General features: G+C 43.8%; 1 protein-coding gene across 5 annotated transcripts in view; it reads left to right on the top strand.

Annotated features, from left to right (window-relative positions):
- Positions 1–20,790, top strand: part of LOC105207370 (probable JmjC domain-containing histone demethylation protein 2C) — a 301,096-nt gene that overhangs the window by 277,050 nt on the left and 3,256 nt on the right. For 3 of the 5 annotated variants that reach the window (XM_039459077.1, XM_026133722.2, XM_039459080.1), the window contains 8 exons: positions 11,171–11,539; positions 12,286–14,676; positions 16,745–16,967; positions 17,454–17,863; positions 17,971–18,166; positions 18,553–18,701; positions 18,926–20,354; positions 20,469–20,733. In XM_039459077.1, coding sequence (XP_039315011.1) covers positions 11,171–11,539; positions 12,286–14,676; positions 16,745–16,967; positions 17,454–17,863; positions 17,971–18,166; positions 18,553–18,701; positions 18,926–20,354; positions 20,469–20,733 — 5,432 coding nt within the window. The remainder of the gene's footprint in view (positions 1–11,170; positions 11,540–12,285; positions 14,677–16,744; positions 16,968–17,453; positions 17,864–17,970; positions 18,167–18,552; positions 18,702–18,925; positions 20,355–20,468; positions 20,734–20,790) is intronic. The other 2 variants (XM_039459078.1, XM_039459079.1) reach the window with 2 other exon arrangements.

Genomic DNA, 20,790 nt, shown 5'->3' with positions numbered 1-20,790 from the left:
TAATATTTATTTGAATCAAGAAAATGATTTGAACATAAGAAACTTTTTTTAATGTGTGTTAATAATAACGTTTTATATTTAAGTTAATTATATAACTAGGTTCATTTTTGTATTGTAAATTCTTATAAAAATTCAACAATCTTGGCTCTGCATCATTACATGTTCAATTACTGAAATATTTACCTCAAAGTGTAATTCACAAAAAATAATAAGAAACGAAAATTACAATTGATATTTTAATATTATGAAATACACATTCAAGATTATTAATATTGACATTCTTAAGCTTGAAATTCATTCAAAAAGCACTTGCAAACAAGTAGAATACGTACTTATTGTTAGTAGAGAAGTCTTGTACTTTTGCTGACGCCAAAAATAACGGCGAGTAGGAAGAAAAAAAAAGAGATGACATTGCAGGAAATGAAGCAGAAGAACAAAGAAAAATCGGATAACGGATATTGTACCAAATTTCGCTGAGCACACAACGTAACGTCAATCGTAACAATCGTGCTGTCGTCCTTGGGTGTCGATAACATTTTGTATCTTACCTCAGCATTGCCGTAATAATGCACGTGTCTGCATTATCGTGCATTATTATCCCGATTATCTTCTCGGAGATCTCGGGGGAGATGAAAGGCGGATAATAAATCGAAATCAGCTTGAGTCCTAGATTGAGGAGTGAAGGGCCGCCGCGCGTTCGAGCCAGCAGTCCACTAAACCTTGATTACGCCACCGTTCTCGCGCGTTTCAACGGAGTATTGCGCAATGCGCTCTCCGGCTCTCTTCGGATCTTTTTTCTTCTCGCTTCTCGCGGGTGAGTCAAGGTTTTCGGGCCGACACGGCGGCGGTGCGCGGAGTGCCGTGACGCCGCTGGAAATTAATGACACGGTCAGTTTCGACGAACGAAATCCGGCGCTTTATAATTACACCGTTGCTCCGGGGACCTTGAGACGGGTTCCCCGTCGCGGTAAAGAACGACGAGAGACGTCGTTCGGTAGATCGATACTTCAATCACGTCCGATATCAATACTCGTCCGCTCGGTGTCTTGCGATCTCGAGTATCCTTCGCGTATCCTTTCGTTCCCTTCGGACAGTCAGTGATTTTTAAATCCTTTGCGGAAGTATATAGATCTCTTTTACGTAACACAACTATAAATGTTTGGCTGGAATTACAACGTAATCCTTTATACGTCGCGTAAGTGCAAAAAGAAAAGGTACAAGCGCTCTCGTGTCTTGCAACGATGAAACACGTCGGTGGGAAATTTAGAGGCGTACGTTCATTAGCGTCACAAAGTCGCCGTCTTTCGCTAATTTCTCGCGATGTACGACAGTTAGCCGACCGTAGCAGTTAACGTCGCCGTAATTGCGCGATATACGCGTCTCGAGACCGCGAGGTCAGGTACGCGAGATGAATTTTCTTTTACGTCGCTGTATCCGCAACTGTGCGCAAAGGCTCATACAATAATCGCTCTGTGTGCCATTGTGCCGGGGCTGAATAGAGACGCACAATAGTAATTCAAAGATCCCGTTAGGCAACCGGCATTGAATAGTACCGCGTGTGCCCGATGTGTGTACACGACGCCTCGACGGTTGGTTATCGTATACTGGTTCATCGTTTATTTACCGATCATCTGGTATCCCATATTTTTTTCCCGAACAAAGCCACGGGATCGGCACGTGAAATATCTCCCCGAGTATGCAAAAATATTTTTTGCGATCAACATCGATCTTCTTGACGTTTTCTCCGTTGTATAGATAATGGAGGATAAAATCTCCGTCTTCTGTACACCGGTAGAGAAATTAAATATTTGATTTGGGAAAGACGATCGGATTAAGTTTCTGCTGAATGAGGCGGCCTTAGATTTATCGCGGAATATACGCTCGGAACTTGAACGGCGTGCTTACGAAGCACACCGTCTGCGTGTGTTAGTGGAGACGATAGCGTGGATTTCGCGATGGCGATACACAACGGTCGCGGTGTGTGCAGTCGACGTTCCTCGTGTTGCTTATCCAATCGCGTAAGAAGTCGTCAGGCTTCCCCGACGTGTCGTCAGCGAATTTAATCTCCTGCGAACTGCTTGGCGCAGCTCCTTTCAAGTTCGACGCAGTTACATACGAACAGAGATTAATAAATTTGCGTTACATTATTTTTAATACGGAAGAAAATAAATATCGATTGTAACAACGCGGTGTTGCATTTCCAGTTTTCGCAATAAAATTGTCTTCCAAGATCGAGTAGTAATTAGCGCGTGGTACAAAAGCATAAAAGCGAAAAATGTATAAAATTCAAAGAAAAATTGCTATTGGGTAGAAGATCTCGCCTGATGACTGAAAATGTTTGTTTGTTTCGCGTTGTAAACACATCAGTCGATATTTACTTATTGAAGTATTATTTTCACTTGTTGCGCGAAGCAGATTTTGAAAGTATTAGTGTGAATAGAGGATTTACGCGATGAAAATATATGGAGTTGAATAAAACCGACTATTTATCTCTTGTAAAAGTTTAAAAGTAAGAATTTTATGTATTTAACAGGAGGTTTTTGTGTTTTCGTCTAAAGCTCCGGGAGTTTTAAAGTGTTGAATAAATCGTACACTGAAAAAAAAAGTTTTTCTCTTCCGATCGAAGCCTGTCCTTTGATTTAAATAAATATCAGTTAAAATATTTTATTTTTAAATTTAGAAAATATTTTTTTCAATCAAGGGAATGATGTTAAAAAAATATATTTATTTAAAAATGAATTTTTTTTCAGCGTAGAATTCTTAAATTGCATTCGAATCCGAGGGTTTTATTCACTACCGATTTTTTAATATTATTTTTATCTGGAGAGATATTTCTCTCTCTTTTTCTTTCTATAATAAGAGTGTCTCGAGAATATTCATGACATGTAAAATATACATTCGTCGCCAATTCGTGACGAGAGAGTTTTTAAGACTTTTTTTTTTAACAGCCGTCGCGTCGTTAAAGGTGTAATTACCAGTCGGATCTTACGACTGATTCGATGGCACTCGAGTCGTAACTTCATCCTCGAGCGATTCTTTTCGTTCGATCGAGGGCGCGAGCGTACAGGTGAAAGGCACGTGTCTTTTTCTCTCCTTTTTTTCTCTCTCTCTCTTCTTTGTCGCCTCTACGCCGTCTATGCGGTCGTAAAAATAAACCGAATGGTCTTCGTTTCGCCTTATCAAGAGTTATCTCGCTGTTATCTGTTTGCGACGGCGGCATAATATTCTCGCGCCGTCTATAACGCGATAAGATAGCGCTCCTCGCTCTAGGCGCTCCCCGTCGCTCGCGAGGGCTCAACCGCGAATTCGGTATCGCGCACGCTTCGATTTCGCTTGCAAACGAGCGCATCCTCTTACGCGGCGCCCGTGCGATTTTCGCACGCGGCCCTTGCAAAACATAATACGACACCGGCGAAATCGTACCGGCCTCGATTTCCGTCGATTCGATATCCGCGAAGGCCGAGCTTCCGTGGCTTTCGCGCCCGGTTACCCCGGCCAGTGTGTTGCGTTGCCGTGGAAAGTCCCGGCCGGCGTTATCGTCTCCCCTACATTTGCGTGGAAAATTGCGGCCGGAATAATTCGCTCGATGCAGCTCTCGTAGAGGGAGGGGGATTCCCCGTATACGCGGCGCGGCTATACGTACCGCGAGACCCGCTCAAGGAAAGCGAGATCTCGATCGCGGCTCCTCGCACCGCGTGCGCGCACGTAGCCACAGTGAGTTATTTATACGTTATTCATCTCTCTCGACACGCGTTCGCGCTCGCGCCTTGATTTACCAGCTATACATTACGATGTCAAAAAATTTTTTTGTTACGCCACGCAGCAGAAAATTTCCTATAGTTCGTATAAACGAGTATAAATCGCTGGCGTGACGAAACTCCCCTTGCTCGCTTCCGCCTGTATTCTTTTTTTTTTCCGCCTGTTGCACAATCGTCATCACTCGACGTCCACGGAGTGTCAGAGGTCGCGATTCGAGATAACGAGCTGTGTATCGGCGAAGTGATTTCAATGAAGTTCTCACGTGTCGTGAAAGCCCGCGAGCGACGTGCCGCCGCTGATCGCTGGATTCTCGCCGGTACTGTTTACTCTTTAGGCGAAACGAAAGCAATTACGTTGGATTGTTTCAGAATGGCTCGCGTTCCCACGAGGGGAACAGGTTTACCCGCGTATCGATCTGACAGTCGCATAGCGGCCACAAATCAATGACGATAACGCCCTGTCATTGGTACGATCGATAAAGTGCGCGAGCGCTTATCGCGCTTTCGATTTTATTGCTCGCGGCGGCAATCGTTCGATGACTGATTAGCGGTCGATGAAAGGTTATTTCTGCCGTATAATAACGCGTTTCTCACTCGCCTTGATATAAATAAAGTTGGAATTTTAAGTACACAGTCGGAAAATTTGTGTCAAGCTTTACGTATCGCCTGTCCCACATCTGCTCAAACTTTCGTATTAATTTAACGCAAGATGAACGTGTTTATAATATAATATTTTTCAGTAAAATTAACATTTGTAATATGTTGACACGTTTACATTTTATTTATTCATCATAGAAAACTTGCGTTCAAAATTGCGTTATTTGTTCATTTATATCAAAACGGCGTTACTTCAACGCTCAGAAATGTTACGCATCAATTTAATACAAAATGTTCATATAACACAGTCACATTATGGTAAATCAACATTCGGATATGTTAAAAATTTAACACAAAAATTTTAAGAAAGGCCGACTTTAACAAAATGTTTTCTTTGCTGTGCAAGAAAACAAGTAAAGGGATCTTTTGTTCGAGCAACGAAAACCATTGATGTTTCTCCGACAGTTTACGCAAAGAAATTTAGCAAGAAAGTCGGAATTGGCACGGGAAGGAAGTCATGTATTTTTCTTAGAAAATCTTCCTCGCTATTGTTTCTTCATGAAAAATCGAGGATTGCACGCTTTCGTGATCGATGACATGTCGACAATAGCATCATGTTATTTCACAAGTTAGTTACGGTATCTTACGAGTAATAAATAACGAAGATATTACGGCGATATGATATCGCGCGTGTTGCGGTAGAAAGAAGGCAAAGAGAGAGAGAGAGAGGGGGGGGGAGGGAAAGAACGAGAGTTACAACCGCCTTTGTGCATCGGATATTTCAAGCCGTCGTCTTTTTGCTTACAAAAGCGATCCTCAATTATGCCTTTCAATTCCTTTGAATATTCTTCCCTTGGTGTTTGACGTTGCAACTGAAATGGAAGCAGAAGGGAGGGGCTTGCACAAACGAAAGTTATTACGAAAAAGCGCACTTTGAGAGAGTGCGCGTAGGTTAAGACTTCGGATAAAAATTGAAGTGTTCTATCTCGCGTCCCGGAGCGTTCCGAAATCGATTTCCCTTTGGGAACCGCTTACGTAACGAGAAACCTAAAGAGAGATCACTAATCTGCTAATATCAACACGTTTCCTTCAAGGACAAACGCTCGTAAAAGTGGTTGATCAGCGCCGAGAGGCGGATTCCGTTATAATCGTTAATCCCGTACCGTTTGACGGATGTCCTTGACGGGTAAAACTGTACTTCGGGCGCGGTGACCCGTAATTACTTCGGGTACGTGTTCGAAGTACGGTCACGTATCTACGCGCAATTTCCGATACACGCGACACCCTCGACGCGATCCGCAGGTCCCGCCGCGTCGCGCCGCGCCGCGAGCGCGATACACGCGATTGTTGTGTCGATCGTATTACGAGACGATCTAAACTTTCCTTGGATATGACTCAGTCCGTGCTATCTGCGCAAATCATTTCCTCTCTGTAATAACACACGCAACGAAGGCGCGCGGCGATAAGCCAGGTAATCGGAGCGATGGCACGAAGGGAAGGTAGGAAGCAATTTGTGTTGCGTTGCCTTGTGAAAGAGTTGGAAAGAATGCCGTTGAATTCTTATTACATGTATTCGTTTAGAGCGATTTATATATATGTCAGTTACTTTACATATTTATACGTAATAACAAAAGTTTCTCACCTTGATCTTTACTGCAAATTTATGGCGTTACTTTATCAGATAGAAGGATTCGTTGAATTCTTATTACATAAGTATATGTTATAAATTAAGGTTTAATTATTTTATTGTTTGTTTCGAACGATTTATCTATGTATCAATGACTCATATATTTATACGTTAAGTGATAACAAAAATTTCACCTTGATATTCGATAATATCACAAATTTGGTATTGCTTTATGAGAGTTGGAAAGATTCATCGAATTGTTACCTTGAACTAAATTTTAATTAATGATTTTTAACGGTTTATCTATATATCAATGAGTCACAAATTAATACGTCGTAATAACAAAAATTTTCTCTTCGTATTTGCAATAAATTTATAGCGTTGCTCTACGAGAGAGTTGGAAGGATTCATTAAATTCTTATTACGTATCTTTATTTTGTGAATTAAGTGTTAATTACTTTATTATTTGTTCCGAACGGATTTATCTATACATCAGTGATTCACATATACATCGCGATAACAAAAATTTCATGTTGATATTTATAACACTAGAAATGATAATTGGATTATAATAATGATATGTAGACATTGTTATCTCACTGTTCGACGTAAAACCTGTTATCTCTATTTCAATACATATTTTAGCGCGATGTAAAATCCTCTCGCGATATACGTGAACGCGAGTCCGGGATAAATCCGGGATGATTAGAAAGTTTTCAGTAGTGTATTCCGCGTACGACGAACGCGAGTGTCCCATGAAACCGACTGCGAAATTGCCGTGGCAATTTCTATTCTGGATTACATTACCATTCGCACCGTGAACGTGACTTCGCCCGCGTCCCGCACCCGGCGATTGCTAAACCATCCTCCCTTCCTCTTCTCGGTGATATATCTTCTTCTTGCAACGGAGAGGCAGCGGAAATCTCGTCGTCGTAGGCTGAGTAAATCTGGCCTGGCAAACTCTGTGTGCACGCTCGAACTCGGAAAGGGTGAAAAAGCGTCTCGCGTCTCGCGTCTCGCGTCTCGCGTCTCGCGTGACAAGTTAATCGGCGCGAGTTGAGAGTTCAGCGCGGGAGAGAAAGTCAACGAACCAATGGCGAGTGGCACTTGATTGACTCTGAATGGCACGTCGCTTTTATTACGTGCAATCGGTCATAATCCGTCTCCGTTCCTCCCGCACGCCGATCTTTGTGCTCGCACAGTCGTCCTACATCGCGCGCGACCCGCATAATCGGTGGCGGAGTGCCTCGAGTCGCGCGCTCGCGCCTTTACTCGCGAGTATTTCAAGCCCCGGATAAGGAGGCAAGTGAAATTGTATATCCCTGTCGTTCGACACCGGATGATTGTCATTCGATGAACGCGCGCGCCCGCGCGCGGGAGAGTCCGCGGGGAATACGGGATGGAATATTTATAGAGTGTCGCAAGGAGGAGGACGTAACGTTTCGCATGGGAGTCGCGTGATTATAATTCATTCGCGCGCGCCGATGACAAGGAATGTAAACAGCCTTTATTATGCCCGAGTGCAAAGCTCCGTGTGTGCGTGTGCGTGCGCGTGCGTGCGTGTGCGTGTGCGTGTGTGTGTGTGTGTGTGTGTGTGTGTGTGTGTGTGTGTGTGTGTGTCCGCGCGCGCGTGTGTTTGTGGGGCTCGTCTTTTTTTTCTCCGTTCACACAGATAAGCGACCTGTGTGCGAAGCGGCTTACAGATAAGCGACGGGTGACGCAACGCGGTTTGGTGTCCGCGCGGTTAGACATGTGGCGTGATGTTGGCGCGCACGTTACGTTTGCCGAGCACTTTTAACGAGGACTTTGCCGTCTTTTGTGCCACGTCGCCCTCGTTACATCTTTTTTTCGTAAGGACGCGACGCATCGCGCATAATAAAGCGTAAGCGCGCGCGCGCGCGCGAAACGATGACGCGAGCATCGAGGTAAACAGAATGTGGGTTGACATTTACTTCGCGTCTCTCGATTAGCATAGTAAACCTTCTCGCAGGTCTATAATTAGATTCACGACTTCGCGGAGCTCCCTCGTAAAATTCTGCCGTCTCGCAAGGATGTGACGTCGATGTCTTTTTTTCCTATAAAAGGCCTTGACGTGGCCTTGATCTCTCTTCAACTTGAGAAAAAAATACTTTATCTGTCTTAACTCTTTCGCACCTGTTGTTGTCCTGAGACAATTTTCAGACGTCCAACTGATCAATATTTAAATGACAATAACACAACAATATTTTGAAAAAATAAAAAAATAACACATATGAAAGTGTAAAACGAATAGGTGTTCGAGCGGATTGTAATAAAAAAAATAATATTTTGATAATCATAAAGATAATTTGTTTTCTCCAGAAACGTCAATAGAAAAATTATGAAAAAATCAGGTATCATTACACTAGGAACAATAATAAACAGAAAAAAATTTTTTTTTAAATAGAATTTGGGGTTGAAAGGGTTAAAGAAAACAAAAATTATTTCAAATTACTTATTGAAGCGATCTCTCTTAAATTAGACAACAAAAGCTATAGAAAGTGTTTGCATAATTGGAGAATCTTTTTAAGAATTAAGCTACCTTTTTATTATTAATTTTTTACACAGTCGAAGGGCAGAATAAGTTTCTTCTATATTTCTGTGAATAAATTTTAAGTGATTCGAATTTTAAGAACTTTGCTGGATACATTTATCTGGCGCGTTTGAAATAATCGCTTTATTTGCGATCGGAAAGGTGTAAAGCCTAATGAGTTTGAGAAATTATCAACTCTCGGGGAGAAATTTCAACGTTTCTACGCAGATTCGGGAAGTATATTGCCTGCAACTTCGGTGACTGACGTATTTACCGAGATTCTGAATCCCGGGGAAAACAGGAAAACAATATTTACCGTCCCCCCTTTGCTTCGTTACTTGCCGGTTACTTGATTACATTAATTTACAACCTTCCAGCTCGCTCCAGAAACGAGTTCCTCGCGGAGTTTAATCGACGAGCGTCGGCAACGAGCGGAAGCTGTTTGTTTGATCCTCCCGGGGAAATTACTTAGTTACACGTCGAAGTTCGTCCGGTAACTTCGCAAGAAGTTATTTTCGAGGCCTCTTACAGAGCCGGTGGCATTAACGAAGTCAGTCGGTCCGGACGCAATCTCGCGCGACGTTAATCACACGAATCTCTCGCGCCTCCCTTTCCTACGGCGATACTGGACATCGTCGTCGCAATTCACTTTTCTCTCGGACTTGGCTTCCTTCCGAACGTCTCGCCAGAGTGTCTGTAACTCCAAATCCGTCGTGAACTCGCCATTCGAATTTTGACAAATGATCCGACTTTCACGCTCGCCGCATGATGGAATTGCTTGTGCGTATCGAGTTGGAAAAAAATATAAATTGAATTTTTCACTCTCTTCGCGATAACGCTCGCGCGGTAGCGTGAACACTCGATCTTGATCGTGCACGAAATTACGATTGCGACACGCGAATTGATTAGGTGTGGAAAAAGTTTACTCACGCGAATCAAGCGACCCGATGACACGCGGAAAGTCCCCGGCAATTTCTACGAGCGTTCCGCGTGAATGCGCCGTGCGTGTCACCGTGCACTAACGAGAATGTTTTCGCTGATGAAGAATTTGTCGTAATTACGCGAACGGCACGCGTTATCTCGGAGAGATCGCGCAAGTGCGTGAATTTTCATCGAACGCAGCGCTCGTCAAGCGCGCGAACCGCGATCAAATCGATCCATCCAGTCGTCGAAACGACAGTAAAACCGTTTTTTCTTTCTTTTTACCGCGCCGCGTGCCTTTGTCACCGTAATGGACAATAATTATTGCTCACACGCGTGACACCGCTGCGCACCGTCTGTGTTTGCTCGTTATTTACCCGACAATTGAATGACGCGCCGTCTGGACTGCGTTATCTGCATAACAACAAAATGTAGCGATAAACATTGACTTTGGAACGTGTGTGGAGGACGCGCGAAATGCAAAATGCATAAATGTAAATTTATATTCAGGATTCTTTTTTTTTTGTAAACACTGTGAATCAGCGTATTTTAAGCTCTTACCGGACATTGCAACTGAGCTAATTCCTTTCCGCCTCAAGATAAATTACAGATCTGTTGGCATTTATACGTATATGCATACATACATATGGAAAAAACAGGTTTTTTTTGCTGAAGTGTCTAAAAATTTATCAACTGGATAAGACCTGAAACTAATTTTCGTTTAATCATCAAAATTAATATGTATGATGCTCAAACTGATTGCTATACATTGAAAATTTAAATTTAACGTAGGTCTCGTGTTCTAAATAGTCCGTAAAATTTTTGTGTTAATTTAACAAGACGAATATGTTAAAAAGTAACGTAAATATTATGTAAAAAAAATTAACATAAAAACACCTTACACTTCGACAGTTTGGAAATGTGGAAACGGAATATGGAAACATAGTTTTTCAGTAAAATTAGCATTTAAATTAATTTGTTGACACATGCATTTTTTTCTTTTATCTTGAACTTTATGTTTTAAAACTACATTATTTTTATATTACTTGTTTAGTCTCTCATGAATTATGTTATTTTAACGCTAAAAATGTTAAATATTAATTTAACACAAATTGTTTACCCGACATGATCACATTACGTTAAATTAATACTTAAATATGTTAAAAATTTAACATAAAAATTTTAACAAGGACCAGTTTTATAACAGAACTACAAAATGTTTTCTATTATGTAGAATGTCATTTTTTGTGCAGCATTTCTCATCATGCTTGAATGTCCTTTGTAATTAGTTTGATGGTCTAACAAAATTATTTCCAGATCTGTATCTAGCTAAAATTTTAGATATTTCAGCACAACCTCGTGTATGTATATGTCATATGACAAACCTAATCCGTGCAATATTGTTGCGCTTCATGTTTGCGATATCAAAAAAAAATCGTAATCGTAAAATGTAACCCTTTCATACACGCTTGAAATTCTTCAATAAGTGGTTTAATAAAAGCAAGGTAGTCGGAGAATAACACTGTTATTCTCGATCAAGCTTTTTACGTAATGTCATTTCAATTTTCGGAAAGCGATCCCTATCTTATAGATAGATCAGTGTCGCTGAGATAAAATGCGATATATAAAAAAAGAAGCGTCCGTCGCAAACGTATCTGCGCGATGAATCGTAAAGCGATAAGTGGCGAAAATGATTGGCAGTATTGATTGAAGTAGGTATCTTATGTCCCGCAGAGGAACATGCAGTCGGCCACGATGGGATGGAGCACATTCATGCAGGTACCGCCACCGAGGACTCACGGGTCATTGGCTCATCCCTCCGCTCACCATACTCTTCCCAGCGGTCCACCGGGCGGGTCCGCCGCCGCCCCTGCCATCACGCATCCCGTCGTCGCGCAGCAGCAACAGCGGGACCGCGAGGAGCGGGAACGGGAGGCGCGGGAACGCGAACGGGAGCGGGAGCGGGACGTCCGCGAGCGGGAGCACCTGGTGGCGGCCGAGAGGCTACACCAACGGCAGGCCGAGGCCAGGGACGCGCAGCAGAGGGCCGCCTACTACGCGGCGACGACGCAATCGGCTCAACAGGTACGCATGTCCGTGCAAAATGAGCAAGGGAAAGTTGGGGATGAACTATCGTTTATATCTTGGCGACGATGGGTTTCGTTACTTAAATAAAGATGATGGAGAGATGTGATATACAGTACCGGCCAAAATTATATCACCTCTCGACTTTTTTTTTAACATAACTTGTTTTAAAGGGCACGATAAATCACAACATATTTTGATGATAAGTATAACTTACGTAAATAACTTTTTATCAAATAATGAAAACAGCAACTTGTGAAAAACTATTTTTATATGAAATTTCCAAAATATGTGAAATTTTTATCGTAATTAATTTTCAGTCATAACAAGTATAAATAATGTGGAATATTAAATCTAATTGCTAAAACTAGGTTATGATGGTAAAAACAATGATTGCGACTCGAAAAACAAAGAAGGCACAAAAGTGCAACTATGAAAAAGTTAATAAAAAATTCAAAGATCATAGTATATATTGTCAAATTTCATTACACTTTATGTACAAGGTGTACCTTTCATCAAGTTTTTACTATAAAATTTTGAGTGCATTCGATAAAAGTTATGCTCCAAAAATCGAAAGGTGATGTAATTTTGGCCGATACTGGAAAAACTCATATATTCGTACATTACTCTATATTTCGATCTCTTAAATTATTTCAATAGAAATGGAAAATAAAAATTGAACATTAATTCGCGACGAACAATTACGTCACAGTGGATCATTTTATTAACATAAGACGGTATTGCAGATTCGACCTTTGAACGTGCCCGGGAAAGTCGAGTATCCGCCACCACCAGCGCACTCGCGGACGTCAAAGTCGTCGCTGCAGGTCGCCGCTCTGCACGAGAAATCGTCAGTGGTGGGACACAACCCGTCGCACAGCTCGTTACCGAAAGCCGAGCCGAACGTGAACTTGTTCAATTACTCGTCGACGTATCAGTCGCAGCCATCCTGCACGCCGTATTTGCACGACCTCAAGATAAAGAACGAGATGGGGTCGCACAAGTCGCTGTCGAGCAAAAGCGGGCTGGCCGGCGGCCTCGAGAGGGACCATCACGGCAGAGAGGTGCTGCAGAACCCGCCATCCCTGATGCCGGATCACAAGAGTTCGGTGATCGTGAAGAACGAGGGGAGGGAGCTGCCGAAAGCACCGACGCCGCAACAGCACTCGTCCAGCCCGAAGATAATGCCTTACATGAACGTCCAATCGGTGGCGCCGCAGCACAAGTCGTCGGCGTACGAGTACAGAAGCCCGACGCAGAGTCCGCATCATCTGCATCCCGCGCATCTGGACGGGCTGCAGTCGGCGAAGAGCATCGCGTCGTCCGCGAGTCATCATCGCGGCGGCAGTGGTGGTGGTGGTGGCGGTGGCGGCGGCGGCGTCGTCGGCGTCGGCGTCGGCGTCGGCGTCGGCGTTGGCGTTGTGCCGACGACGACTCAACTACCGAGTCCGCACGGTCATCCGCCACCGCCGCCGCCGTCGGCGCAGTCCGAGCCGCGGCTGCATTCGCACAATTCCCGCCAGTCCCCGCACGCCCCGCCGCAGAATCCGCACCAGCCGCCGCCACCGCCGCATCCGTCGCCGCCTGAATCGCGCTATCTCAGCAGGTCGGAATCCACGGGTCTGCCGTACGGCGCGGCCAAGTCCACGTATCCGTATCCGCATCCGCATCCGCCCACGGCCTCGCCGGTGTCGACGCATTACGCCACGCCACCGCCGGCCGGCGCCAAGCAGAAAGTCAGCAGCCCGGCGCCGCCGCACTTCTACGGCGAGCCTAACTCCGGCATCACGGCCGGTCTACCGGTCTGCCGTGCCTCGAAAACGCCTGTCGCCGCGCCGATGCCGCTGACCTCGAAGGCCGGCAGCTCGCCTTACCAGCAAGTGCCTCATCATCACGGGGCTCCGCCGCCGCCGTTGCCGCCGCCTGCGCACAGCCGGTCCGTCTACGACAGACACGGCTTCCCCGGCTCGTTGCCGGGCGCGAAACTGCCGCCGCCGACGTTGCACGGCTCGCCGCCCACGGCTGCCTCGACGCCGCTCTCCAGGCCGATCGCTCATCCCGCTCATCCCGCTCACCCCGTGCATCTCAATACCAGCCCGCACCAGCAAGTGCCCGGCCAAACGTTGCAGCACGCGCAGCCCCAGATCACCACGGCCCCACAGACGCAGCCGCTCGATCTCGGTGTCGAGAGGTCGGGCTCGCCCAAGAGGAAAGCACCGACGCCGTTGTTGTGCGACAATGCCAGTGGCCAGCCGGTGTCGTTGGAAGTCTGTAAAAAGCGAAGAACCGAAGAGCCGCAACCATTGTCTCTGCAATCGGTCGGCCCACCCGTTCTCTCCAGGGTAAGCGAGCCCAGTCCGCTCATCGCCTCGGCCGCCACGTCCATCACCACGGTAGTCAATACCGCGGCGTTGCTGGCGCAGCCCAATAGTCAGGCGACGACGCAGGAGCAGCGCACGGTGACGGCGGCGGTGAGCCCGGCTCCGGGAGCCGCCAGCGGAGACGCGACCTCCATGCGACCTTCTAGCACCGGTAGCAGCGTATGTTCGTTGAATCCGACGCCGGTGAGCGCGACACCGAGTCCAGCACCAATTCCCAGCCCGGCGCCGTCCACGGCGCCCAGTCCGGCGCCCAGTGCTCCCAGCACGCCCGCCAAGACCAATTCCAGCAACGCGGATAGCGAGAAGTGCAACAGTCCGGCACCGAGACCGCCCAGCAGCACTAGCTATCCCGTGCACAAACTGAAGAAGGCGTGGCTGCAGAGACACTCGAGGTGCGAGGATGGCACCGAGAACACCACCAGCATGGCCAGCAGCGTCACGTTACCTCTTACCATCACCCGCGAGACATCGTCGTCGAATAGCAAGGACCGCGATAACAGCAACGCCTCGTCGAATACGAATAACAGCAACGTCTCGACCACCTGTTTGCCCAGCGCGGTCAATTCGATTCACAATATCGGTAGCATGGCTGTGAACAGTATCAACAAGAGCAAAGTTACCGGCAAGAGCGGCCGAAAACCGGCGAATAAAGAGTCGCTGAACGGTCACGCTACCGATACCAGCAAGACCCCGCAGGAGGACTCGTCTAGCAGCGACCCGGAGAGAAAGTCGCCGCCTAAACGGAAACCACCCAAGGTATCTATCTATACAGATCGCTTACGGTAGCAGTTGCTATCGTAGAGATCATTATTTGCAATTTGGAGTGCGTGTGTTGTGCTGGTAGTTTAGTATTCGCTTGCCTAGTTTGTCCAAAGACTTTTTTATTTTTTCTCAATGAGTAACATGTGACTTTATGAGAAATTTCATAGAAATATATAAATTTTTATACTGAACATGTAATGGTAAAAGGCACGAAAAATAATCGTTTAATCTAATAATTATTAGATCTTATTTTCGATAGATTTAAATTTGTTATTTTTATGCAAAAATATTTGCAGTTAATTTTCTTCGTTTTTGTTTGAGCAAAATGAATCTAAATTTATATTCTTTAATAATACGTTATCTAATAACTTTTATAAAACTATTATAAGAGTTATTAGTATATTATTAAAGAGCATTATTAATTGCTGTACTATATTATTAGAATTAAATTAATTATATTATATTTTCTTGATAATCGCAGATATTATGTTTCAAATAATTACTTCTGAGTGTTTTAATATTTTTTGTTTTATAACCAGTAAATGATTATTTATAAATTATTTGAATAAATCGTGAGCGTTAAAAACTTTATCATCAATCATTTGTTTAATTATATAGTCATTGTAATTAATGAAGTTTTTTATTTTATATCGGTATCGTGCCTTGAGGCAATAAATTTCATAAGAAATCTGTAGAAATAGAAGCATGAATATACAGTAGATTTGTTTGCTATGCTGTAGTTCGTAACTTGCACTGTTGTGAGAGGAAAAACTCTTGATCATCGAAAATATTTGCAGCACGCAAAAAATTTTAATCTTTTCGGTAAGAAAAAAAGAAAGATAAACGATAAGCTGAGCTCAAGTATTCGCTTTTTTTCTTACATTATTATCATTCTCATTAGACTGTCGCGATTAAATTTGGGATTAAAATCTTATATTAAACCGGATACGTCCGATACATATTTTTATATTTAAATATTTTAAAGTTAAAATATTTTTAATATTTATTATAAACCAATATATCTAATAAGAACATACATTTAATAAAACTTGTAATATTATTTATTAGTTAATATATTAACGCGATGTTTTCCACGTTAGAGAGAAAGAGAGAAAAAAAAAGTACGGTACAAAAAATTCAACTGAAAAGAACAGACTTAAAGTCAGGGCGTTGCCCCTGTTTCTTTTCCAACGGACGTTTCTAGACTACTATTCAGTTTAAATCAAGTTTAAATGCCGCGCAAAGGACGCCATTTTCCTACGCAATGGCGTGCATGAATCACCAGTGTACACTGGAGTAACGAACGTCGCACGAGTAACAAGTGTTCGTCACGTATTGTCATGAACAATTAACCGGTCATCGGGTAGAATTTACGGAGCGAGTATCGAGTATCGAATACGGATGGCGGATTATTACGCATCGCATAAATACAAAGGGGTAAATACCTTCATTTTGTCACGGAATTTTTGTCGCGATCGTAACCTAACCTCCATTCCCGCGAGGTGATCGGGAATCTCGCACAGTAGTTTCGTTTTTACGGCGTTTCTCCGACGCATCGAGTCAAACAATTGCATTTGATTTGATTTAGCAAAGATTCTTTAACAGAATATTGAATTGTGTTCCAAAAAAAAAGTAATTGTATTGCGCTAGCACGCGAGATTCCAGTGGCGTCTAAACGGAGCATTGAAGCACATTGTTCAACATGTTGGAAAGAGACACTTAAGCTAGAGAACTGTTCTTTCATTTATTATTGAATTTAAAAGCGCTTTAAAAATTTGATAAACATTCGAGAATAAAATCGAAATTGAATTAACGGGAACTGTGAATGGATTCGATGAGTAAGAGCGTAGCGTGAACGTAACTGTGTGTGATAGAGCGTAGACATTTATTATTGCGTGATGTAATTTTCAACTTTGCTTAGGTTTTAAATAGAGATCGTTAAACTTGATGTGCCAAAATGGTAGCGTTGAAGCAGTAGTGTGGCCAGTTTAGTAGCTTCGGCTGGTAGATGCGGCAAGAGCATGAACTTCCTGACTACTTAATAATCTGTGCCCTGTGGTAGGTAAAACGAAAGAAGGGCGCCGCACGGAGGCAACAAACGGCCGCGGAAGATCAGCGGAGGCGGAAGGAGGACAAGCAGGGCGGCGGCGCTGGCGCGGGCAGCGAGTCTAGCAACGAGAGCGAGGCTGGCTCTGCCAGCGACACCAGTGAACAGTTGAGCTCTATTCAGCCTGCGTCCAGGGTTCGGCACACCACGGCCAATTCCAACAATTCCTCGGGAAACGGTTAGTTGACGTAGCTTCTTGTAAATGGACTCCCCGTCAGGTGAACTAACTATTTACTTGCAGGGTAAGTGGTCGGTGTTTCATGATCGTACGATTATTCCTCTCTGTCTCTAGAGATGTACCAGAACTCGAGAGAATTAAGAGTAATTGATAAACGGATTGAGTTGCATCTAGTTTGCGGAATTTCAATTTACTTGATTGGAGCAAGATTTTAGAAACTCTTGGAGCCTTGACATTTTTTTTCTCTCTTTCGAGTTCATCACCTTATTTCGAATTTCGATCTCACGCACTTACCCTGTTCCTAATTATATAATTAATCTGAGATGCACATATATTTTGGAGATATATACGTGATGACAAATGAAACAAGTGATAATATCGTGATTATAAGCTTTTTAACTCTGACTAGATCTAATAATGAAAGTTGTACGCAAAATCAAGGTAATAACAGACTTTCTAATGAAGCGAGATACGTGATTTGTGTAGGAGGTAACAAGGAACCTAGGAAACGTGGTAGGAGACCAAAGACTACGAAGAACAACGAAGTGGGAGGCGAGGACCAGCAACCCCGTCAAAAAAAGGAACGTAGAGACGACAGCACAAGCGGCGGTAACAGCGGCCCGGGCGGAAGCGGCGGACGGGGTGATCCCTTTCGTAAGCCGCCGATATCGCAACTGAAGAAAACCGGCGAAAGCTGGCTGCAGGATGGCGCCTGTTTCGAGGTGGCTCCGAAATTGGCCAAGTGCCGCGAGTGCCGATGGACGCCGCACCAGCGCTCTAAGAACCTTCCTCAGAATATCTTCTGCAGATTCTACGCGTTCCGCAGACTGCGTTATACCAAAAACGGACAATTGGCCATAGCGGGATTCAGTGACCCACACAAGGACGCATCCGAGGTAAATTATAAAGATCAAGATTGTTAATACAGTTAAACTAAAACGAACGAGTAGTTTTACAATTTTGATTCGAGATGCATGCTCTCACATGAGAACTGTCGTTACAGGATGATCTTCGATTATGGTTACCAGGAAAAGATAATCAAGAGACAACAGGAAAGGATGACAAGTCCGAGAAAAATGAGAAGGACAAAGGAGACCTAGACTTAGAAACGGCTCATCGGCTGCTTCGGCAGGTTGGCGATCAATTCTGTGATCTTTTACACCAAGAAAAGGACGCCCTCCAAGAACATATGGCTGAAGGTAAAATTTGTTTCATTTTTACAATATATTTGTTCGGAGAATTAATTCTCCATATTTTTCGTATTAATCGACAGCACATATATCAATCACATGCACAATCAAAATAAACAAATATGTGACGCATGCATTAATAAGACTCATTAAAATTAACATTGTCATCAATATTAAGCTAATTTTAATATATTACATTTTTTATATATTATTTGCACAGATTTTTTTCCTTGTACAATATAATGCACAAAAGATAGCATAAATGATATTAAACTTAATTTATAATTTTGCAAAATTGTAACTTGTTTAAATATCAAGCTGCATGGTCGCTTACGGGATTTTCTTTGTTCGCATGTTTTAACGCTTTGCACATCGGTTATATTACCTTTTGACAGCGAGTTCGGGGGTTATAGACGGAACAGTAGCGTGGAAACGAGTGATCCAGGGTGTTCGAGAAATGTGCGACGTGTGCGAGACTACCTTGTTTAATTATCATTGGGCTTGTGGCAAATGCGGCTTCGTCGTATGCATCGATTGTTATAAGGTAAGTTATATTAAATACGTATATATTTTTTCAGTTAAACGCTGGAAATTTATATGATGACAATTCAAGTGATATTATATGATTAAAGAAATTTATTACGAGCTTTTTAATTCTGACATTAATACATGTTGACATCAATATATTTATGACATTAATATAATTTATTATCGTTCATTCCTCTTTTCAAGGAAATAGTTTATTAATAAAATCGTATTAATATTTAGGGACGTAAAAATGGAACGGTCAAAATCTGGGGTGAAAGTGGAAAGGACAGAGACGACTTTTCGTGGCTTCTATGCACGAATAGGCAAGTACACGAACCAGAACGACTCATGCTCACGCAGATCATCGCCGGCGACAGTCTTTTGCGACTGGGCCAGCGTCTACACGAATGTCGTGCGGAATGGGCAATCCCGCAACATTGCGCTTGTTCTCTCGTAGCCACGTTACAACCGAATGAGATTCTTCGAAATCTGATCAAAGGCGATTCCGTACCCATTCTCAACGGAAACGTAAAACAGGAAATAAAAGAGGAGAAGAAGGTAAATGAATCTAACGGCTCATCGGAGAGCAAAGCCAACGGCGAGGACAAAAACTCGCCGCTGAACTGGCTAGCGGATGTGGCGCTGCAGAATCAGGACAAGAACGAGAGCGGTTCAAGCTCCGACTCGGACGACGATCGCGAGGGTAATTACTCGACGTTGCGGGAATTGCTGATAAGGCCGTCGCATAAATCAAACGGTAGTGGTGGATCTAGATCGAATTCGCCTACAAACAATTCAGGCGGTGGTGTGAACAACACTACACAGAACAACGTTGCTAAATCCGGTAAAAAATCGAAGATGGATACGCTCGACGAGGTCATATCCAGCGTGATTGAGCATAGTGTGAAAAAGGAAAAGGACAGCGGCCTGGATGACGAAAAGCCACGAGAATTGAAACATTTCGTGCGACGCTACAAGTGGACGCAGCGTGGTCGTGAGCCGTTACCTATCAGAATTATGACGGGAACAGAGAGTCAGAGTCTTTATCCGGACGTGCCGCACTCTTGGCTCTGTGACGGCAAGCTGTTGAGATTAAGCGATCCAAATAATCCAAACAATTACAGAATATTCCAAGATCAGTGGAAACGGGGACAGCCGGTGATCGTGTCGGACGTCTCCAAGGCGTTGGACATGAATCTCTGGCATCCCGACTCGTTCGCTCGCGATTTCGGCGACGAGAAGAACGATCTCGTTAACTGCATGACCGGTAATCTGGTACCGAATCAGCCGATGCGCAAGTTCTGGGAAGGATTTGAGTATTATTCTAAACGGCTCAAGGACGAGCGAGGAAATCCCATGTTGCTGAAACTGAAGGACTGGCCGCCCGGTGAAGACTTCGCCGAGCTGCTACCATCGAGATTTGCGGATCTGATGAAAGTTCTTCCATTGTCTGAATACACACACAGAAACGGCAGACTGAATCTGGCAAGTCGTCTGCCTAATTGCTTCGTGAGACCGGATTTGGGCCCGAAGATGTATAACGCTTACGGTTCCGCTCTTCATTCCAACAAAGGCACGACTAATCTTCATCTTGATATCTCTGACGCCGTGAACGTTATGGTATACGTAGGAATGCCAAAGGATGTTAATAACGAGGAAAGTCTCAAAGGTACGTCTTTATGTCAAGTCTACACATAACTCAGATTGTATTCGTCTATATCACTAACATTTTTGTCAAAGTAGTAATTGACTCTTCATAAATTAATGATCGAAAAATTTACAGCTAAGACAGAGGCGCTGAGAGCGATTGACGAAGCAGGCTGTGATATTTTGACGCGTCGGCGCGCTCGTGACGAGAAGGAGAAACCTGGTGCCTTGTGGCACATTTATGCAGCACGTGACGCAGACAAAATTCGAGATCTTCTGAATGCCGTTGCCTTAGAACGCGGGGCTCGTTTGGAACCTCATCATGATCCCATACACGACCAGAGTTGTTACTTGGACGGACCATTGCGGGAACGATTGTATCGAGAATATGGTGTCGAAGGGTAAGCGTCACTTTTTATAAAACACATACTTTTAAATAATTCTTCAAAAATTACTTG

Source organism: Solenopsis invicta, chromosome 16 (genome assembly GCF_016802725.1).
Source record: "Solenopsis invicta isolate M01_SB chromosome 16, UNIL_Sinv_3.0, whole genome shotgun sequence".
In the NCBI taxonomy this organism is placed as follows: domain Eukaryota; kingdom Metazoa; phylum Arthropoda; class Insecta; order Hymenoptera; family Formicidae; genus Solenopsis; species Solenopsis invicta.
This window is presented reverse-complemented; position numbering and strand designations above follow the sequence as displayed.